This window comes from Perna viridis, chromosome 10 (genome assembly GCF_037379345.1).
Source record: "Perna viridis isolate PV_CMFRI_1.1 ecotype Kerala chromosome 10, ASM3737934v1, whole genome shotgun sequence".
NCBI lineage: Eukaryota > Metazoa > Mollusca > Bivalvia > Mytilida > Mytilidae > Perna > Perna viridis.
In genome coordinates, this window is record NC_142454.1 from 15,797,723 (window position 1) to 15,822,208 (window position 24,486).

The window sequence follows — 24,486 nt, forward strand, 5'->3', positions numbered from 1 at the left end:
TTATTTTGGGGTATTTTTGCCTATCATTGAAGACCGTGTGATGATCTGTAGAAGTTAAATTTTTCGTTGCTTGGAAATCATCGGCAATCATACCACATCATCAAAATTACTATGCCACCATCTTAGCAAAGGTCTATTTGTATTTGTCATCTTCTACCTATGTTTATTTTCAACCTAGCTGTCAATCTTTTTTTCATTTGAATCGACGTTTTTGTTTTGTTTTTGTATTTGTTTGTTTGTTTGTTTCGATTAGGATGGTTTTGGAGGTTGGGTCACCTTTTTGTTTTTCAGTTTCTGTAGAATTTGGCAAAAAACCAAATGATAGCTTGAAATCTCTTTCTTTATTACAATCACAACCCCTTTTCTAAATTTGGATCCAACCCGCATGAAATGCGATGACAGCTTTTTTGACACGGTATACCTCATTATATTTTCCTATCTAGGATTGATGACATTTTCAATCTCCTTTCTGGAAGGTTTTCCAAAACAACAAAAGCTTATTATGCGTCTTAAATTTGTTGATAAGTAATTAAACTCAGTCTGGTTAATTGCTCGATAAATGCATAGAACTAATTACAACAGGTACTGATAAGAGGCTAGAGGTCAAGTATTTTTTTGTCAATGAAGCCACGACAGTGGCTGAAATTGACCTAGGCATATATCTTAATTTGCGGTAGCACTCGCATGCATCCGCGATCGATGTCATTGTGAATGGAAAAGAGTGAACGTGAAATGGAAAGGAGTAAAAATAACCATGAAATTGATAGGATATTTCGTATCTTCCATTTCATTTAGAAATCCGTGTAATATTTACGCACTATTTAATGACTTGTTTCTTCGGACTGTTGATCACGTGGTGATTTTTTTTTACAGTCACCGGCCATCTCATGCGTATGAATATCTCACGTGACCTTAGAAGAAAAGTTTCTGACGCTGAAAGGGACGCCAAAGGGGAAATAGTTTGATTAAGTAAGGTGGGTTACTGCACGAAAGCACTCACTAATGTAGACACGATTCTTTCATTATTTACAGATATTCTTTGCGAACAATATTTTGATTATCTTGAGGGAAAGAATGGATATTTGTTTCTGTATCTGAGCCCCCCGATAGTACCCTCGCGTCATCCCGCCATCTTGGATTTCTCCAGTTGAGCATCATGGCAAATCTAAATATATTCTTTAATTTGCGTGACATTTTTTAGAAGTAGACTTAATAGCTGAAAATAGTATTTGAGAGAAAAGTTTTATATATTTTAATATTGAAGGGAAAATGAATCCTTTTTTTCTGCCAGTCAACCCGTTAGTACAGTACTTTCACGTGAATTCTATTCATAATGGCACCTGTGAAGTGAAAATGGCACTCGGTCAAAATGACACCTTTATATAGTTAAAATGGTACCCATCATAAATGTATGTTTAATCATTTAATAATATAAAAATAAATCCTCAAATATATAGTATTCTTCCTGGTATTTTTTGGAGGTTATTTACTTTGGATAGATATAAAATTAAATTCTTTTTGCAGGACATAACATGCATTAATTGTGATAAAAAAAATGTATTATAATTTCACCTAAATAAATTTCAATTTGTCCTTTTATTTCCAATATTGTGTTCACATATCTTATTATTTTCATTGAATTATTTATAAATATGGGAAAATATATAACGCAAAAAAAATAATTTGTGAAATTAAATGAAATACCAAAAAATAAGATTTGAAATTTATCACAGATAAAAACTAGATTAAAGTACAGAAGTAAATAGCACATTTATTACTTTGTAAATAATCTTATAAAACTTCTAAATTTTATAAAAGTAATTTGGATATCAGGACATATCAAGATGGTAATTTAAGTAGTGAAATGATTGAATAATTATAATAATACCTGTATCGCCTATCAAATAAACAAAGCCATAAATTATATGTAATTAGCAAAGCCATAAACCATAATCCCAGACTAATTTACTTTATGAATGTGCAATGAAAACTTGCATAATATTTCCTTTTTTTAATGAAATCAGCTCTTCAAAATAAATGATTTATGATTTATTCCACTTCGACCATGGGTGGACATAGGGCGACTACAGTTTCTCTCCATTCGCTTCGGTTTTGGGCGATGGTGTTACAATTCTTCCACGTTAGTCCTACTCTCTTCAGTTCAGAGTTCAAACCCCTCCTCCAGGTGTTATTTGGTCTTCCTCTTTTTCTTTGCCCTTGAGGATTCCAATCTAAAGCTTGCTTTGTAGTGTTTTTATTGTTCTTCCTTAAAGTATGACCAATCCCTTTCCATTTTCGGGTTCGAATGGTGTTTTCTATTGGTTGTTGTTTTGTTCTTTGCCAGAGTTTCTTGTTTGTTATTTTTTCTGGCCATCTGATATTCAGTATATTTCTTAGGCACTTGTTAACAAAGACTTGTATAGATTTCATGGTGTTTTCTGTTTCTCTCCAGGTCTCGCAACCATATAACAGGACAGACTTAACATTGCTGTTGAAAATTCTGATCTTAGTAGCCGTTCTCAGCGTTCTACTTTTCCATACTGGCTTTAGAATGGAAAAAGCCTGTAATGCTTTCATCTTTCTGGCTTGTACATCTTCGTCAGTGCCTCCAGTTGTACTCATGACACTTCCAAGGTACGTAAATTTATCTACATTCTCTATCTGTTGGTTATTTACCAATATTGGATCCATCTGGTTTTGTTGGATTCTCATGACTTTGGTTTTGGCTGTGTTGATATACAATCCTGTTCTTTTAGCTGTTTCTTCGAGATGGTTGACCTGGTGTTGGGAATCTTGAAGACGATGCGATAGTGTGCATATGTCGTCTGCAAATTCGAGGTCTTCTAGACGAGATGTTAGTGTCCATTGTATACCATGAGGGTCGTTGTAAGCTGTTGTTGCTATCCAGTCGATGACTATGAGAAAGAAAAGGGGAGAGAGAATGCATCCTTGCCTTACGCCAGTTGTTACAGGGAAAGGATCCGTCAATGTACCAGCATGTATGACCTGACAAGAGAATTCTTCATACAGTAACTTAATCATGGAAATAATCTTAGGTGGAATCCCATAGTGTCCTAGAATGTTCCACAAGACCTGATGATCTATGCTGTCAAATGCTTTCTGGAAGTCAATAAAGTTTAGATATAGGGATGACTGCCATTCGATCGTTTGCTCAATAATTATTCTGAGTGTAGCAATCTGGTCGACACATGATCGTTCTTGTCTAAATCCAGCTTGTTCATCTCTCAGCTTGCTATCAATCTCTTCTTTCATTCTTTGTAAGATTATACTGCATAGGATTTTACTAGGAATGGACAAAAGAGTTATTCCTCTCCAGTTGTTGCAATTGGATTTGTCCCCCCTTCAAAATAAATAATAAAAATATTTTATTGGTAATATTTATGACTAAATGTGTGTGTGTGTGTGTGTGAATGTTACTCCACATTGGTATGTTTAATGAAAATAAACATTTATTCTTCATTGGTTGGGTCTATATGGCATTTCTAATTTATTTAAAAAAAAATACAGTATTAAACCATTTTAATAGAAAATAAGTGCCATTTTAACCAGGTGCCATTTTAACTATTTACATAGGTGCCATTTCAACAGCAATTTACAGTGTGTTACTTGTAAACAGTACAAAACCTAGTTTCAATAGATGTACTCATATCATTGTTTGTCATCTTAATACATATACACATATTTACAATTAACAACACTTGTTGAAAACTGTAACGTACTTGTTTTTGTCTAAGTTTAGAATAGATAGTAAAAATGTTAATAACCAAAAGTTTTCAGTTTCTGTTTATTTAGAATATTTTGACACCATTGCATTTAATATGGATGGGACTTGCTAATTATCTGATTTAGCCATTAAACAAATATATGGGGTTCATTAGTACTGGGAGATACAAGTTGTTTGAATGACATGAAAAATACAGATTGTTTCTATCACAGTCTTGAATACCCTTTTTGCGTCTCTCAGGGCTACTCCAGTTTATGACTCTGTTAGTAACTCTATTTACATGTAGTAGAGATGAAAGAACCTTGGTTTTGGGTGAACTGCTATGTTGATGCTTTGGTCTGATTGTATGGTCATAATTCATTTTGAAAGTAATTAGACAGCAGAAATGGCAATTTAAATGCTTTGACACAGGAACATAGGATTCTACAGTGGTTTAACTAAAGAGTCTTTGTCCATGTATGACTAAGGGAGAACTTGGAGCTGAATAAATATTTGCTTCAGTTCTATGATAAGTAAAAGCAAAAGCTTTGTAGTGAAGTGATAAAAAAAACAAACCCCCCCCCCAAAAAAAAAAAAAAAAAAAAAAATAACATGGAAGAGTGAATTAACATGTATGTTTTTTAATGTGTATTGTCAAATCTGTGTTTGAAAAGTAAGAAAAGGTTGTGGGTCATTTTCCCCCATTCGTTTTGTCAACTCAAGAAGCCATGGCTGCTCAGCTAATAAATGGTCTAAAAGAAAGAATGGTAAAATATTACTTTCCCTAAAATATTACAATCCTTTTTTATGATTAGAAATGTGATTGTGCAGCAAGAAGCAGAGCATACTAAGAAGGCTTCATTGACTCAGTGCTTCAGTACTTTGATTATTTGATCGTTGTTGATTCAAACTAAATTTATCAGCATATTTAGTCCGGAATAAAAGTTCTTGACTGGTTTTGTTGTGTGGCGTAAATGACTTGATATTTTAGAAGTAACTGTAAAGGGGGCCTAATTAAGGGTTTGCATTTCAACTTAAAGGGGGCATACCAATGGACCAAACTTCTTGCGGCGGTGTAAGATATAGTTCTAGATGCTAACAGGCTTTACAATCTTACAGGCCCTGGCGACTGCTAAATCAATTCTGATCTTCGATCTAAATTGATGAAAAAACAATATTTTGAAAGTTTAATTTGACTTCTAATATTTGCAACAACAGAATCAATGAAGAAAGACAAGGTTTTCCATATCACTTCAGTGAATTGTGTTCTTTTTTTCTCTCATTAAAATGCACTGATAACGCTGTCAAAAACTTCATTTTTCTAACAATCTATTTTAGACCAGGGATGCAAAGATCAAGCAATGATGCTTTCAAGTAGAAGAAGCATTCTTAAGTTGAGTTTATGATATGTAATATGCTTTTTCTTGTTATAATATAACACATGCGCATAATCCTGATATTTTACACACTATAGTAGACTATAATTCAGCCCGGATAGTTACATATTTTTATGTGAAAAAAAAATCTTTACAACTTAGCATCTACACCACTTAAACCCTGTTGGAAGATGCCCGTTTAAAACTTATCTAAATGAAATATATGAGCGGAGGTTATTTCGAAGTAAAAGAAAGATATTTGATCTATGCATTGTCGTGGTGCGGTTTAACTCTTGTTACTTTGTTTGAATCGGAAGAAGACAGTAAACTCTTTTTTTGACATTTCATGTGAGTATGCGATGTTTTCAAAAATGTTTTTCCTTAGTAGTGTGTTATTATTTATTTCTTCTTATTTATGTACTGTATTTGTAATAAAGATAATGATGATTACGAACTATTATTAACCTCTGTGAATTCCGCGTATTTCATATTCACTATTATAACAAGATCTACTCAAGCCTTCATAATTGTCGCAATTTTGATTTTTTCAGTGCACAGAAGTCTTGTGGAGACGTTGTTAGTGCATTGGTTTAAATATCCCCCAAATAGTGTATATTCTATACAAGTACTGACCAATAGCTGCAAGCAATAACACGCCAATATATTATGTACATAGAACGGAAGTGGTATGTACCGTACATGGAAAATGGCATATGTAACATATTGAGTAATATTAAGGAAAAAAAGAAAGAAACAAACAAACAAAAACAAAACAAAACAAAACAAAACAAAACAAAACAAAAACAAATGTTCGTAAGAACAAATATAATCAAACAAAAAAACAAAGCTAATTCATGAACCAAAGAAATAATAATCACTCCCTCAAACACATAATTAAGAAAACGTTGATGTATTCAAGTTGACTGGTGTACATTACTTCAATGTAGAAATCTTAATAAGTCTGTTCCGGTTTATCAAGCTGTAAAAGAAAGACATTGATAGGTCGACAAAACCACATTCCATAACCATATTTATAATGCAGTCAGGGATCACAGTCAGTTATTGATCACTTTTGACCTCTTTTAGCATTGCATGATTTCTACATCGTCAGCGAAATATTTTCGTAGCTGCTTACATGGGTATTTACAATCGATTCATTCGCTGTACGCTTTATGTAATTTGCGAGAATGAAATGAATACCTAATACTCGATGTGCATTCATATAGGTATAAGAAAACTTTGTCTAGTCTCATTTTCGAGTTTAATTATTACTGATACTCTAATAGCAGCTTAGATTATATAACATCTTAATTATGACATTTTAAATCGTGATATGGACACAGTTCTAAATTTATCCCAGTATTCGGTCACATAAACTTCCTCATTAACCCCTGGTTAGCAAACAACACCATGAAACCAATTATTACGTCATTGATGCACGATTGCTGAAAGATAAATCTCAGATGTTTCAATAAACAGTAACAACTTCATTACTGATCGGTATTGTGTAAACTAGGTTTCCATTTTTTTTTAGAAAGAAACAAATTATCATCAGCAATGTGAAAATAAAATTATCAGTTTTACTATCAGTTTTTACTAGGTTTAACCCTATATTTAAGTAAAACATATTTTTTCGGCTTTAAGTTACGTAAAATAAATGTCTGCAAAAGGCAATAAAAAAAAAACAAAAAACAAACAAAAAGCAAAAAAGTAAAATGAAAAACAAAACAAAAAAAAACAAAAAACAAAAAATAATATCTCAGAAAATAATTCATAATCCCCTCCTCATTTTTCTTGAGCACTAAAATCTGTTACTAAGGTCCTAACATCTCTCGTTAATATCCTTTTGACCCGTTTTTTTTTAACTGGTCAGTTTGTTGTTGAGAAGTTGTAAAATTGGACGCTTTTCTTTTATTTACGTCAAATTAATCCATAAAAAACAAGCCTATCTAAAGACGAATAAAAACTAACTCTTCCGAGTTCAACGTTGACAGAGTTTCTGAAAATGAGTTCAACTTGAAGTATATTATAAATGATAATAACCATGTTAGCGAGTACACAGATCGAAAATATTTCGGCTGATAAGATAATACTTTCATATGGACAAAATTTAACGAGGGACTAAAACTGCTTGAGGGTATTTGCAGTATTTGGTGATTAACTGTTGAAATTAGACAATTCTGTGTAATATTGACAGGATGTAATCATTACTTTATCTACGAAGAGCAGGATGATACGGCATGAAGGACGAAATAGAGTTAAAATACATCAGAACGTAAGTACGGCTATAATTGTTATTACGTTGTTATTATTATTGGTAAACAAACGAGCCTGTGAACGTGCTCTTGTTAATGTGTCCTCATGGAGTTGGATTGTTTGGCGATAACTTTCGAATTAAAATATAAACATCTTCAGAAGGTTGAATACAGATAAATTATTTACATACGAATAGCAAGGTTAGTTCATAGTGATGAGACCATTCACTTTGTTTGTGTTCGTGTAACCAATAATTTGACTAAGGTATGGGTTTCTCAGCTTTTCCGTTGGCGTAAAGAGGGTTGCATTTGTTATATCAAAATGTTTACCGTAATGGAAATTGCTGTTCGGATCTTAAATAAAGGAAACCGCTGTTCGGATCTTAAATAAAGGAAACCGCTGTTCGGACAGAAAAGGAACCCATCACATATAATACCATACTACTGATAATTAACAGCAAAATTCCGTTTTGAATATTGATTGTCGCCAGGAAATCCAGGAAGTAATAAAATGGTCATATTGGCTGCTTGCATGTTATTGTTCTTTGAAACAAATATTCATATTTAAGTCATAGGTACGAACAACTATAGGAAATAACTTGTTAAAATGTTAACTCGTATTGCCTTTAAAATTCTGGGTTTTAAAATTCTCGATCAGTGTCACAATCTTGTTCTGAATAAACTCCTGATAAAATATACACTACCCTCAAAAAGTACAAAATGTGCACGCATGATGACACATGTACATGTTTGTTATCAGTTATTTTTTTATGAATCACGTCCTGACTGAACACTGTACGCTGTGTATGTTTGTATAAATTCATATCAATACGGCAAATTTCGATATGCTGAACACGTATTTCATGAAGTACCCTCTCATCAGCCCGCATTAGAATCAAATACATAGGAAGATCAAGAATAAAATGTATACAAGTAGTACTCAAAACCAAAAATGTCGGAATAAGAAGCCCAATCTAGCACCAAGAAGTTATACCATATGTAATACAAGGAATAAAGCATCAGTGATAATTTGCTTAAAGTAAATAATTCGGGTCAGGCAAGTCTGACTACTGCGCTTGGTTCATTAGCTGTGACATAGACCCATACACATAAACACGGATAACAATCCTGCATATTATCATACTTCAGACCTTTTTTTGGAGGAAACATTCTTTGTATTCTCGTCTAATTATCATGTCTTTTTTTGTTTTAGAATTTCTTATGACATTGACTTAAAACCACAGACCCCAACTGAGAATGGCCATCATACCAAGTAAGTAAAATATATTTTAAAATAACATTTCCATTTAATTTTTCTTTTGAATAGAAAAATTAACATTTGACAGATTTCACATGAAATTTGTTTAAATCAAACTAAAACTCACGTGATTTTTTAAAAATGATTCCCAGTTCATGTGAATTTCACGTAAATGATAAACCGTGTATCCCTCCAATTAAAAATAGAGTACGAAACAGTACACAAAGTATTATGATGTATAACGAGCTGGGAAGAGTTCTTATGGAAACTATCTGAGAGCGAAAATAGTCATGCTCTGGAATAATTTGATAAACGATAACACATTATCTGCAATTTCGTATACTAGGTTGATGTTTAAACTTCATAAAGGTCACCCATTAAAGTTCAAATGGATTGCATGGTTCAAGTTCAGGCGCGTAGCTGCCGTTAGACAAAAAGCTTTTGCCTGCACTAAATTTTGCCAATTTTTTTTGGAGATAAAATAGATCCAGGAGAGGCATAAATGATGCTCTAAAACGCTGTCTCCGCGGAGCTTCGGGGGGGGGGAGGGGGGGCTCCGCCCTGGACCCGCTGAGGGCCTTAAGCGGCCCCCAGACCCCCTGCCGTAATTTTGCCTACACTTCAATTTGGCCTCAGCTACGCGCCTGAAGTTCCACTGTAACATGAATTGAGGTTATTTCTTTGTTCTTTTTCCGAAATAAATATGAGAGGAAGACGAAGGCGGGGCCTATCAATAATTTGTGACCACACCAATTAATGGATAATTGACCAATGAGAGATATACAGGCACGGGTCGCTCATGCTCTTATTCCGTAATAAATGTAAGCATAAATATTGCACATGGACAACTCCGCCTCTGTCAAAAATGACTCCGCGCGGAACGAGAGGACGAGTTACCCCGTGCCTGTATATCTTTCATTGGTCAATTATCGATCAATGGGAGTGGTCAATCCATGTCACAAAACGTATATAGTACCACCTTCCACGTTATTCAAATAAAAAATGACACTCTTCCGTAGACGTACTTCCCAGACAGAGTTGGAAAACGCTCCCAGACTCACGTGGGGTGTGTGTGTTGGCCAGAACATCTACACAGTTCTTCGGTTAGGTTCCCGATACTCCAGCAGTGCTAGAGGTTGTCTGTCAAGCTATTTTCTGACTTGGTGCCATCCTAACCTCCAGCATCTGACATGTTGAAAGAATTCGCTTAACATGTTTTAAAATATTTACATAAGAGAAGTTTAACCTTCCGGAAATCAAGCGATAAATATCCTAATTTTTTGTTAAATACCTAGAAAATATTTGTAATGAAGACAATTATCAAAGTGACCAGCCATTTTGAATTAGATCACTGATACAATATATTTTTGACAAAACCGACTTCAAAGTTGGTAAAGGCAATTCTTTGGTTAATTTAATATGTTCGTTTCGCAAATTTTAAAATCTGTAATTTTATCAACCGGAATTACACATTCAAAAAGCTAAAAACCAATTGTGCAGTTCAATTCAACTGCTTTTACAAAAAATTTCCATGATTGCTGGATTTTCTAATCAGAAAGGTCATTTGTTCTTCTTGAGTTTATTCACCTTCTCCCGTGTTATGGTAAAGAAACTGTATCAAATGTTTTAAAAGGTAAATATTTTACTATAATTCTGCCGATTTCAAAGAACGTCGGAACAAGCGGTATGCAAGTATGGCGCTCGGAAGTATAAGGTTGGGGTATGGAGGAACGGAATTCCAACCTCTTACGTTGTAGGAGTAGTATCCTGAAGGCTAGGCTCCGTCACCAACACTAATTGGTTCTACTAACCACTAACATCGACCATGAGAGGTCTGTATTGGTATTCAAGGTCGTTAACAATCCCCAATCACCATCGTCATTCAAATTAATACCGTCCGTGCGAGACACGACAGGGTAGTCGAGGACGTTAAAAACCCCTCACTCACTAATTAAAATCCTGCCGTCCGTGCGAGATTCGCAACAGTAGTCAATGACGTTAAAAACCCCGTAGTTATGCAAATCCCGTCCGTGCGAGACTTGACAGGATATTCAAGGATGTTAAAAAAAACCCTCACTCACTTACCCAGACTTCTCGCCCTCAGGGCTCAAAGTTTATTTGAATAACGCATCTGACCATGCTATAAATTGAAACTAGGTGCTGGTCCAGTATTCTGCTATAGACCAACTTTGTAATGATGGTTTTGGAAAATAAATTTCATTGATTTCATTACTTTTTTATTTCTGATAATAATGATTTCCAAATCTTCGTGTCCGTTATACATTTATATCACAATACTAAACTCAAAAACCAAGAGAATATAGAATGGAATGATATTATATTGTAATGTGTGAATGTGTAAAAAACTTACAGACTTTTATTTGAAAAAAAAGATATCTTGAAAAATGTGTAGTGGTGTACGATTACCTTTCAAACTAACTAAGTGGATAATTTATATCGTACATGTATGTATCTGTATATAATGTATGGATGTATGTTTATACTTTTGTTCTCTTATACGTTGTCTAGTCTGCTCCAAATGGAACTCCATCTTTGCATATCTTTCAATTTATTGTAAGTTGCAATTAAAAGGCATATTACCATGAAATTTTAAATAAAAGCATTGCAAAACTCGGCAGTAAGAGACCAAAGTCCTGTACTTCAAATCTCTTCTTTATTTCATTAAAAATATTTCAAACCACCAAGTTCTTGAATTTTTTATGATTTTTATATTTTTTTTTATCTATTTGAAATAATCTTAATCAAGTGATGCACTACATGTGTGCATCACGGGTATTGAGGTTATTTTTAAAAAACCGAAAAATATAACAGCCATTCCTTATAATTTAATTTAGGTTGCACTATATAGAAGGGATTGAGGTGCACTGTTCCGTACAAAAAACCGACTTATTTTGTAAAAATTAAATATAAAAGGTCGAAATTGGTGGAAATATTGATTATGGGTAGTAGAGCATTCGTCCATAAATAGATGTAATACTTGTGAAGGTAAAGATGTGAAAAATGCATGCTTTAATCTATCCGAAAAAATTCAGGTCCTTGCAAGATTGGGACCTCTTCCCTGCACCAACTGGCTGGCTGCTTTTCAAAAATGCAGAATTTCGCACAATCTTCAAGACTTAAAATCCTCGACAAATGAGCAGAAAAATGAACACGTTTTATTTGTTTTTTTTTTATACAATAATACCATTCCCGCTTACTTAATGTGGTAGTTTTAAAGTGCATATGTGATATTTTAGAACACCTGTTTTTTGACAATTAATCTTGGGAATGCACCAAAAATTTGTTATGAAAACTGATATATTTATTTATTATGTTACCATGGCTGCAGATTTTAATGACAAAAAAAACATTCTATTTTTTCATCTGTCGCCAAAATGTAAGGTTTTAAAAAATATATACTTTTTTCAGAAAAAAATGCTGGATTTGCTTGTTTAAGTGTCTTAATAATTTCATTATTTCCACAAATTATCATTAAGTTATCTACAGTGACCTATCTATATAGTGGAACCTTAAGAATCTTGAAAATTTCAACGAGCACGTCATTAAAAAAGTTTGATGACGTCACAGTCATTACAAAATTTGGTCTATGAGATGATGGACGAAATTTGTTATCCAATCAGAATACGTGCTACTTCTGAAATTATTTTTTTATTCATGACAATCGTGTTTGTAATTTTATCAAATGCTATATTGTTATTTATGTCAGACTCCTTCAACCAAAACCAGGGTATACATACAACCAACACTAATGAAATTGCGAAAATTTTACCACAATAAAAATTTATAACATAAAAAAACACATCAATATATACACATATATTAAACTACTAATTTAAATACAAACATCAAACAAAAGATGAAATTAGCTTGGCCTAGAAAGTGGTAAACATTCCCCAGTGTTTTACCAAATACTGTATTGTTACATGTTCCCCTTTCGTGTGAACGGGAGTGCCAATTTTCGAGCAACTCGACGTGCCACAGTTTCTAGAAAAACAAGACGGATACACACCATACCACCTCCCAATAAAATAATAAAAAATAAACCAAATCACCAACGATAACTCTTGCAAAGTTCCAATTTCATGCACTTTTTTTTAATCTCAAAAGCTCGACTGCACAACCAAATGAAACAGAAGACTGGTTATGTAAATAGTAGCTGTACAACATATACGTGACGTCACGTAGCACACCGCCGAAAAAGTAGTCCCGAAAGGAAACTTTGCTGCGCTTATAAAACTTACATGTTTAGGTTAGAAAAAAAATGAAAATTAAAGAAAACTAATACCTTACACTTCAACAAAACAGCGATAAACAGGTTATTTAATATTTTTCAACTCCCTAGTTGAAAAATATCAATTAATATAAAAATACATTCAAATTTTTAATACGTTAATACAGCAATTTACTAAAAGTTGGTTACTTATTACTTTTCATTTATGGGTGTAATTGTTTCCATATTCTGGATTACGAAAAGATACTTATCCCTGATATTTCAATTTTATATATTACCTCCACTTTACTCATGATATGGTCCAGTGGTATTTGTCGGTGTAACCAAATACAAACATATGATTCATTAATCAGTCAACACATCCGTAAATATTATGCAGTCATCATGTGACGGAGATTATCTATCACATCATGATAACATCAATTATGGACAACGATGGGGGATGATGAAAAAGATAGACTATTGCGGACATACCCTCCCGGGTCTGCCCCCGTATACAGGTAGGACATACCAGACGTGTCACGAGGAGTGTTTACATAGTTAAGGGTAGTTTTGAAATGTAAATAAGACCAATTAAGTCGTATGAAAATACAAATGAATTCATATAACCATTTGTCTGACTTTTTGACCTATGGAGTATGATTTGTTTTTCTACCCCCCTTACACTACTATGGTACTAAATTTGGTGGAGAATCCCATAAAATGGATTAGTAATAATATCATTACTTTCAAGTTATTCATGCGAAGAACAAATACAGTATACTTCTTTGTGGTGTGTATATTCAATATCTCACGAACAAATGTTAATGATTTAAAATAAGTTGCAAATATAGCATGCTATAAAAAAGCACTGTGCACAGAACACATTCACAACATGAATGGACAGGAATGAGGCAAAAATACATGAAATACGATGAACTAGACCACGTTAACTCGTGCATTTGCAGGTCGAGGTTACACACTGGAATGCTGATACTGTACACATGTCTTTAAAAAGTAATATTTAACTAGACAGGTAACAGCTGCCAGTAAGAAAATACAGAGGTGGCCATTTTTAGGGTTTTCCAAAGCTAAATAGCCATCAAGTTGAGAACAATTAACTGGCTAGAAGCCCAGACGTTTATACAATTACAAATGTGTCTAATACTTTGATGAGTCGCCAAAGAAGCACTAAAATGACATTTCACTCTAACAGTTACATATCTTATTTCTTTGTAGTGGCCATGCTGTCGTTGGAACTCCGAGTACTATACTGGAGCCACCAAACCAGTATAAAAGTAGATGGCGCTCCATCCGTGTCATGTACCTTACAATGTTTCTCAGTAGTGTATCATTCTCCATTTGTATGTCATCCATATGGCCATATCTCCAACTGGTATGTTTATTTTCGTGTATCGCTTTCGACGTATACAATTCAATTCTATAATGATGTTTTAATTCTATATATAGGGAACCTTTATATCTCATTGAGTTTAGTATATTCGCCTTCGTTCCCTAGAACAGCATATTATTTTGACATGTGTCATGGTCTTTCCGCAAGCATGTTAAACTGCTTTTGTACAAATGAATGTAACGAATAAAGAAAGTTTCCTCTCAAATCATACGTTTTAATCCAACGGTTACGGATGTTTACTTTAAACATAAGTTGTTGTTTCATTGTTAAATTGTTTGAATTATAGTTAGACTCAAATGCAAACACAGATTTCCTTGGATGGGTTGTTGCTTCTTACAGCGTCGGACAGTTGATAGCCTCACCATTGTTTGGAGCTTGGGCTAGCTGTAGGAACAAGAGCAGAGAGCCACTAGTAGTCTCCATGCTCATCAATGTTGTGGCCAATGTATTATATTCTTATTTGGAGAGTTTACCGTCAAATAAGGCTGTGGCTCTCATTGTAGCCAGGACATTAGTGGGATTTGGTGCAGGTAAAGATTGAACTTAAATGAAGCCAGTACAACTTCTGTTTTGTGTCATTTTGACTTGAAGTTAACTTGTATCATATATGTCACATTTATGAGCCACTTCCGGCTGGCTGGTGAGCCATTTCTAGCATTCATTTTCATCTTATGACAAATATTTAAAAATTGACTATCCAAATATCCGATTTAAGTCAAAACACTATCAGCATCTTAAGTGTATTAAGGAATATTTAATGGATCGTTATCAGAATTTGTATCTCATTATTTCAACTGAATAAAGGGATAACTTACACTTTCTGATATGTGATATACATGTATCTAACTGTAATACGTGATGGAACAAATTTATATATTGCAAAATTACATACTTCCCGACTGATTTAAAAGTACATACCTCCCGACTGATTTAAAGTTTGCGTTATTCCGTCACTTGTGCATACTGTTTCAATGTCTTTCTCCGTTGAATGTGGTACTTCTGTTTTGAGTCTATAATAAATTTTTGAATCTTCCATTTTAGGCAATGTAGCTGTAGTCAGGTCGTATGTTTCAGGGGCAACAACCCTCAAAGAGAGGACAGCAGCCATGGCAACGATGAGTGCCTTTCAAGCAGTTGGATTTATTATTGGACCGGGTAAGTTCTTTCTTGCAAATTTTCCAAACACAATCATGCAGATCACATAGTCATGATTTTACTTAGCAGAGTTCGGTCTTTGATTATGCATAACTATGTTCCAACCTCTTATTGAACTTTCTATTGCATTAACTCACTATTAATTGTACATCAAATCGTTATAAGATTAATAGGATCTTACATGATTGAAGATTAAAGATCGGGTTATCTTTCAGACTTTAAGAAATTCAAGTATTTTTCACTAGTGGAGGGTAGCACGAGTGAAAAGACCAATAATTTCTCTAACAAGTGAAAGATAACCTAATCTTTGATCTGTAATGAGTGAACTGTGAAAGCATATATTTTAATTATTCGCTTCCCCTGAAGAGTGCCGCCATTTGTGGAAACATGGTATATAGTGACGTAAATTTTCGCTCGCCTTTGTTTTGAATATGTCTATAAAGCTGGAATTTTAAAGACACGTCCTTGGTTTAGAGAACGAATTGAGACGAGCGCGCGTGACCTCGCCTTAGACTGGCCATGTCAACTCGAAAGAGCCATTTCCGGAAGAACAAAACAATTTGGGTTCTTATCGCACATTTGTTTTTCCCCCTTTTCTTTTTCTTTTACAATTCTGAAATATCAAACTTGTGTCCCAAATAATACAAATTATAGGGGCGGAGTGTTAGAGAGGTCTTTCATATGTAGATCCTTTGTTAAAACATGAATTGCTCAAAACCTTCATGTCAGAAGTGACGTATGTAGTTATGATGTGATAGTTTAAATTTTAACGTAGACGCATACCGTGCGTTATATGAAGTTTCGCATAATCCCGTTGGTCGAGACTTCAGCGATTTAACAAAATAATGGTGCATTTTCAATAGAGTTAATGTTAGCTCCACCCCTTACAGACAAAGCCTAAAATCATAATGACAGAATAAATCTAAAATTAATCTTCAGAGATTTTTGCTATGCACGTAGTATGATCCTCATATACTTTTAGTTATACAGATTGCCATGGTACCGATCGGTTATCCCGGTCCAGTACATATCGAATCCCTCCATCTAGATCTCTACACATCTCCGGCCATCCTTAGTGCTTTAGTAGGAATTATGAACATTATTTTACTTTTTGCTGTGTTCCGTGAACACCATGTTGATAATGATGAAGACATGAATTTCAGTGTACAAGAAGGTGGATCTAGTTTGGGTATAAAATGATTTTTATGTAGTAATTTTGTTATATTTCGTTATACATGTAGTTAGTTTATCTATTTTGAGTGTTGCTGGAAAAGGTCTTGTAAAATTTCACTTTTTCTTAATTACAACCATTAAAAAAAATGTTTTTAAATCAGGAATCATCTATACACTTGACACTATTGGTCAAGTTCCATAACATATCTATAGAAGTATTATTTCTGATACTTTCGAATAAATTACTTTGTACCACCATACCTGCTGTAATGTTAGTATGAACTCTGCTTATCATAGACCACTAATTACATTCAATTCAAAATGTCTGGCCTGGGTTTCATTAAAAAAATCTAAAATTCCTCGAATCATCATGCAATATCAAGTAATACTATGATCCAATATATATGACTTTTTCAGAAAGGAGTGTGATTCCGGACTATAAACCTGATGCATTGGCTGTCATATCGTCTATTGCTCTATTCTTTGTGATACTTTTTATATTTGCCGTTTTTGAAACGTAAGTAGATGCAAATGTATTTATAAGCAGTTTAAAACTTTATCATGTCTTTGTTTGGTTCTAATGCTATGGCTGAAAGACCGGGTTCATGTTATAATTATTATGTTATATCCGTTCAACTACAATAGTTTACGACAAGGTTGCAGGAACGTGTAGGGGATAAGGATTTATGTTAAAATTATAGTTCAAATTTTCATTAACATATGTATCTAAACCTGATCCTATTTACTAACCATAAGAAAACATAAAAACAACAAAGATAATGCAACAAGAGCAATGAAATTCAAATTATGACCTCTTCCTTTTTTAAGATAATTGAATCGTAGTATGTATTTTTTTTATCAGTACAGTTATTTTTTATTACTCACCATTTACTAAAATATATGTTGCTATTGGTAATATCAAATATAAACCGCTTTTACATTGTATTATTTTAGTACATAAACGTATACATACATTATAATATAACTTAGATAAATCATTTATACCATTGGCAAGTGATTTATATGACATCTTGTAGTATATTTTTATTACAGTATTGGTACACCGTTAACGATGCACATGTATTCTTGGACTAAGAGTAATGCCACTCTGTATAATGGTATCATTCTGGGTGTTGGTGGGTTCGTTTCAATAGTTGTATTCATTGGGATCAGAATTCTTTCTAAAAGGTAAAACTCTATATTTATTTCACGTACAAAGTACAGTCCTGAATGTTTTGAATGGAAATCACACAAAAAATACGGTCACATTTATTTTTCTTTGTAAAACATTATTCTTGCCTAGAACATCAAATGTCAGGGCACAAATAGTAATTTTCATATGGAAACTTTTAGCGTTTCTTTTGTTATATCAAGGTAAAACAAATGATAATATAAAACATAACAAAATGTTACAAAAATAATCAATATGAAGAATGACAATAAAAGAACAATAAAATGTAAAAATAATTAAAAAAATATAAAAACAAAATAAACAAACATCAAAAACTAAAAGAAAACCAATAAAACAAACAAAATAACAAAAAACAAACAAAAACACCCCTCCAGAGAAAACAATACTAATATCATTGCTATTATAATAATAAAACGCCTTTTACTTTTTTACTTTTTTACTCTTTGTAACTGCTTCAGCTTGTTATTCTTTCAGAGTAAATGAGAGATATATATTACTTGGTGGTTTCATCATGTGTCTATTAGGGTTTTTTGTATACCTGCCATGGGGAAGTCAGTATCCATCATATCAAACAGCAAGTAAGTTCCTCAACTATTCGATGTGTGCATTACATTCTTTTGATTTCCGCTAAAATGTTGGTTCCCTTGATTACTCTAGCATTAAACAATCAAGTAAGCGAAATTAAAAAAAAAGCACACATGAAAACCTACACAGGTCATATTTAATTGTAACTCATTGGTCATTTTAATTACCATGTGGGTACAAAATGATTTATTGTGAATCTGTACTGCTCAGAATATATGATGCTTAAATACGAATTCAGATGAAGGTACATTAAAATCTTTAATTATATTGGCTTGATTAAAAAAGAATGCGAAACGTTCGAGCACATTGGTATATTTGTTTTATTTATATTCAGCTTTCATTTTTTACAAGTAACAGTTTTAGGTCTGCAATCAAATGTTGTATTATATGATTGAATGTTCTGCCAATAATTCCTCGACCATATTGGTAGAAACCTACGATTCTCACAACTAGATGAAAAAGCATATGTCATGGAATGTGGCTTGTTTGTACTGGAGGCACGTACTAGGTACATTTTGAAAAAAAAAATGTTTTCCATATCTCTGTTTAATCGTAACAATTGTAAAGCCAAACTAATAATTTGTCTTTCTATTTCAGCTATTGGACCAGTTGAAACACCACCTCCGAACTCTACTAGTACGACTCGAGTCCCTACCTCAACAAGTTGGACAACTACAGATCTCTCATCATTTATAACTCAATCGAATTCTGCTTATGCGACAGAGTTGGCGGAAACGTCATCAAATTCTCAAAACAATTCTACTCAATCAGACATTCCCCAAAGTGATACTGAGATTTTATACTTTGAATCATCTCACATGGAAGATTTAGAACAATCGGATTATAATTATTTGAGTACTTTATCTCCTCACAATTTAACAACAACTGAAAAACATAAAAACAGTTCCAAAGAAGCAGAAGCAGTAGGTTGTCCGGACAGTTATAAATGGTGTTCATACACCCCGATAGTGACGTTTGCTCAGTTTGTTATGGGTTGTCTGTTAATCTGTATAGGTTATCCTACATGTAATGTAATGACGTATACGTTGTATTCTAAAATACTAGGACCTAAACCTCAGGTAATTATAAAATACTAAGACCTAAACCTTAGGTAATTATTAAGCAGACAAGAGTAAAAGAATTGAAGTGCTAGTGTTCGTAAGAATCAGACTAAATGGGAAAATCAAAAACGTATTTTCAAAACCCCATCGATCTGACAAAAAATATCACTCAAGAATGCTATCTCTATTTGAAAAGACCATTATTTGATCTCTGCATCATTTGATTTGCTCATAATTTTTTTAAATAGAATAATATTCATTTTAGTGCATTTCAATAAAATTATAACTCAATGGTACATCATGATATAGAAAATCTTGTCAGTTTTTCTTGATTCTGATGGTGCAAATAGTCAAATTGCACTATCAAAATGGTGGTTTTTTTCATACCATGTTTCACCTACTGTCTGATTCTTACAGGGACTGACATTTTACAATCGTCGGAAACTGTTTTCTTTCCTGTTTATAAATCTTAATGTTGTTCCAGTAAGTCCTGTATTTCTATCATTAATTATATTGTGGATTAGATAAACGACATCGATATCGGATTTACATTAGTTACAATTTCTATAAGTCAATTGTCACAAGAATTATATTTATTTAGATTTGATTCTCTTAAATATTTCGGTATGTTTTATTAATTACTGTTACATACATAACGACAAAAATCGAAATCGTGGAATAAAAAGTATTTTACCACTAAAATTGATAAGCTATTATTATTGATTTCAGGGCATAATGATGGGTTGGCTAACCGCATCAGGAAGTTTAGCACGGACAGTCGGACCTATATTTGTAAGCCAGGTCTATAATGCCTATGGACCCAGAGTGACATTTGTGGCTATGATTATTTTTATTTTTCTTGCAATCCTGATGTTTATTAGTGTTTTTAAAAGACTGGTTCCTTTTAAGTTTTCTGCTGAAGTGAAAGCGCCAGTTTAAGTGTGACAACTGACAGGAGAATATCCACAAAACAGCGATGATAGTAGAGATCTTTACTGAACCGCCTTTCTGTGATATTGACATGCAGCTATATGTGTCCTTGTCTGGTTTAAGAACTTAATTATATTTCGGTTCTGGAGATAGTAGTCAAGACAAAAAAAATATCTCCAGCACCAAAGCTCAAAAGAAAGTAAGCCTACATCAGATTCATTGGTAACGCATATTACAGATTATATCGTTTAGAAAACAACCATCTCCTATTTTTCTTTGCTTGCTCACTACACAAATATTATACTTGGGGGTAATGAATTTTTTTTGTTATAAAAATTTGACTATAGCAAGGTGGTACACCTCAGAAGAAAAGCATAAACAACGACTCCTTAAAAATGCATAGATATATTTCATAGGGTATATATACACATTAAGGTATGACAAATGAACCTTTCAATTCATGTAATTTTCTTCATAAATATGCCCCGTATTTACATTTTCTTTATAAAAATGATCCCTTTAATATCTAATTGAAAAAACATGAACCCCTCAGAAATGAGGAGCCCTTTCCCCTTGTCAGTTAACATTATGGCAAGTCTCTAAAGAAATAGTATTAGGTAATTTGGGAATGGTATATTAAGAAATTACATATACACCACCTTGTCAGACCTTGATTCGTAATTGAAAATCTGAATATATCCTGTAGTTTTATGTTATCAGTATTAATGACGGTAACCATTTAATTTATGAAGTTGATTTTAACCATTAGATCATATTACTTGAAACAAAGTACCGACAAAACCACGTACAAAAAACGGTGTGCTGCATGTAGTCATTCTGTGAAGAAATGTACCATAAAATAATATAGTTTCGAATGTAACACGATTTCTGATTGGATAAAAAATTTCGTTTATTTGAAATAACCTTAATGCCTGTGGTTCACACTTTAAAATAACCTGCCATGCAGGTTATTTAATGTGCACCACGTGATTGAGGTTATTTCCTCAAAGACGGAAAAAAGATAACAGTCTTTCCTCAAATAATTTCGGTTTTGTTTAGTTATATTCTTTGTTGTTCATTGTATTGTTGTTAAAATTAAATATATTCAATAGCAAACCACGTGTACATGTTACATTTAAAGCCTGAAACATAACTTTATATCATAAAAGGATCTTAAATAACTCCAGCAATGCTGGAGTATTTCTGGCAATCTTTTATCTGACTTACTGTCATCCTGTGTAGGAACGGAGTACTGACCTCCTGTGTTGCAGGAGTAGACTTTTATATCAGGATTTTATGCCAAATGGTCAATGATGAAATTATCGTGGCAGATGTGAACATAAAATATCCAAGACTGGACTTTTGCTATTATTACTTGGATTATTTGTGTACGTTTGGAGTAAATTGGATTTTAAAAACAAAAGTGGAATATATTGTGAAATCCTAAACAGGTAAATTGAGCCTACAGTAGTAATGGATGAACACTTTGGTATGAAAGATCAACTATGTACAATATTGGAAAATCAGAGATTGCCAAAGGCTTTTGACCTAATACTATTATAATGCAACAAATTAAACAACTGGGACTTCAAAAAAGTTAACGACGAAAGAGAAGTGGTCAAAATAAAATGAGAAGACCTTCGGATAGTAACAATTTGTAAATCAGAATAATTTACAACTTTTACCACAAGACTTTGTGACATTTATTGGGAGTGAGCGTTTCTCAAATATGAACTCCAATACATACAATATCAATAGTGTCATGCAAGTAAAGTTTTAACTCCCCCTTGACACACCAAAAGGTCAGAAAAACCTTAAAGTATGCTCTATAAATCCAAGATCAGTAAAAAATAGATCTAGCTAATCTTGATTGTATCATTTCGAATGACTTTGATGTTGTTGCCATGACAGAGTCATGGCTTAATAATTCAATGGATAAAACATTCAGTAAAGAACTGGTCCATACTGGATATCGATTAAGGCAAGTACCTCGACCGTGGAAGATGCGAGGAGGTGGTGTTGCTATCATTTACAAATCCAACATATATTTCAAAATGCTGACTTCTTCAAGTGGTGGTCATTTTTCTACATTTGAACATAATGACTGTAATGAAGCTATAAATAAATACACAGTGCAGTTTTCAGTCATTTACAGACCACCGCCATCACAAAAGAAAGGTCTTAAAACAAATGATTTCCTTGGCGAATGGCCAATAGTTCTATCACAACACGCAACGGTTGAAAAAAAAAACCAATTATTATAGTTAGTAACCTAAACTCACACCTGGATAAACCTCACGTGAACATTATGCCGTTATTTTGAATACTAAAGCAGAAAAACCACTTACAATAAATAAGAGCTTCATGAAGCTAAACATTTAAAACGAAATCAAGAACGGAAATGGAGGTAAACATAAACTGAGTGTCGACGACGACATATCAAAAGACCTTGTTCAAAGTGACAAAGAACCTCGGTAGAAAGGAAGAGGTCGTCCTTCCAACTTCTTCCTCTACAGAAGACCTAGCTTAAGATTTCAGTGACTTCTTCGTCAATAACATCGATGATATAAGAACTATAATTAGCTTAGCGGCAATAACACAATCAAATACAGTTACTTCAGATGAATTTAAAAAATAAAACACGCAAATAGATGAACTCAGTGAATTCATTCCAGTCACGCAGTATGAAGGAAAAACTTATTTTAAAATCTCAAACTGAATCTTGCGAACTTGATCCACTACCGACATGGCTGCCGAAGGATTGTCTAGAAGAGCTGATACCATCGCTTACAGATGTTATAAATGAATCCTGGTGGCCCTTGGGGTGACATAAGAGTCTCGGGTTGATACAGATTTTGACATGTAATATTCAGTATATATCAAAATAGGAGATGTGGTATGATTGCCAATGAAATAACCATACACAAAATGCCAAGCAACGAACAATTTAACTTCTAAAGGTCACCACACTGTCATCAATGAATGTCAAAACCCATACCGGAAAGAAAGCTGTCAAAGGTCCCAAAATAAATGTTGTGAAACTGTTCATTAAAGATGAATATCGACTTAATCTATTGAACAACAACAAAACAAAAACAAAAACAAACCGACAACTAGACTACAGGTTCCTGACTTGGGACATTAAGAATGTGGCGGGGTTAAACATTTTTGTGCGCTCATCCCTCCCTATAACCTGGTAATGATAATTTCATATCGATAAAAATTGACTCAAAATTCTAGGTAGCTTTAAGGTTCTGCATTAGTCAATATCTAGGACATTCCTTTCATTCATAGTTTTAATAATACATTAAATTAAAAACTGATACACTGCTAAATGCATCTTTATATGTATATAACACACAAGCACAAGTCAAACTTGAGAACAAATTTTCTTGAAAAAATTGCAATTTCTTTAAATTTAGATGAATTGAGATATTTAATACCATGATCCAGCTAAATACCAACACCAATAAACATGAAATATTAAAGTTTTCGTTCAGATTTAGCAATTTGTCACAAATAATTGATAGCTTGCACTGCATTATTCATTCAGGAACAGAACTATATGAATTTCAGATGTCAAATCATGTTTTTGACAGCTGTGGATTTATTCTAAAATATGTTGTTTACATTTTTGTTGTTAATGTTATATAGAAGTTATAAAATACGTGTTGCTAAGTTTGACTTGTGCTTGTATGTCATATACATGTAAAGATGCATTAAGCCATGTTTAAATGCTAAATTTAATGTACTATTAAAACTATGAATGAAAACATTTCATTAAGGAATGTCCTAGATATTGACTTTAGCTGAACCTTAAAAGTAATTCTATTTTATACGCAAAAGAAATATACTAGGAATTGAAATTGATATGTGCTTAAAATAAACAACTCACTACTTCTGTAAACCAATCAATTATAATGCTCTTTTGATAGGAGCTTCGCTTATACGAATGGTATTTTTGTATTTGTCTAGGTGAGATTAGATGTCACGATTTAGTACCACTATTTTTTGTTGCTGGTATTTTCTTTAACCTTTTCTCGAAAAAGTGTGAATCATTTTTGTGTTAGGGTATACCGTTCGTTCCCATTGTATTACCGACTGTTCCCCTCACAACTATACATTTGACTCG

The 24,486-nt window shown here is 33.2% G+C and overlaps 1 protein-coding gene across 2 annotated transcripts; it reads left to right on the plus strand.

Annotated features, from left to right (window-relative positions):
* Window positions 1-7,186: 7,186 nt before the first annotated feature.
* On the plus strand, window positions 7,187-21,470 carry LOC148604715 (major facilitator superfamily domain-containing protein 8-like). Of its 2 annotated transcripts, XM_088548627.1 has the most exons (11): window positions 7,187-7,375; window positions 8,569-8,628; window positions 14,084-14,240; window positions 14,545-14,788; window positions 15,300-15,413; window positions 16,396-16,602; window positions 17,004-17,103; window positions 17,640-17,774; window positions 18,253-18,356; window positions 18,961-19,442; window positions 20,154-21,470. In XM_088548627.1, exons 1-11 carry the CDS (start codon window positions 7,341-7,343, stop codon window positions 20,361-20,363), a joined length of 1,848 nt encoding a protein of 615 aa, XP_088404753.1. In that variant the 5' UTR covers window positions 7,187-7,340; the 3' UTR covers window positions 20,364-21,470. The 2 variants fall into 2 exon arrangements, with proteins under 2 accessions (XP_088404753.1, XP_088404754.1); XM_088548628.1 differs by lacking the exons at window positions 7,187-7,375; window positions 8,569-8,628 and adding an exon at window positions 13,210-13,365.
* The last annotated feature ends 3,016 nt before the right edge of the window (window positions 21,471-24,486 follow it).

Excerpts from the sequence above, each read along its gene's own strand:
- LOC148604715 (XM_088548627.1), top strand. The coding sequence starts at position 7,341 with ATGAAGGACGAAATAGAGTTAAAATACATCAGAAC. Across the intron at positions 17,104-17,639 it reads ATATTTGCCGTTTTTGAAAC|TATTGGTACACCGTTAACGA; the intron begins GTAAGTAGATGC and ends TTTTTATTACAG. Across the intron at positions 18,357-18,960 it reads TCCATCATATCAAACAGCAA|CTATTGGACCAGTTGAAACA; the intron begins GTAAGTTCCTCA and ends TTTCTATTTCAG.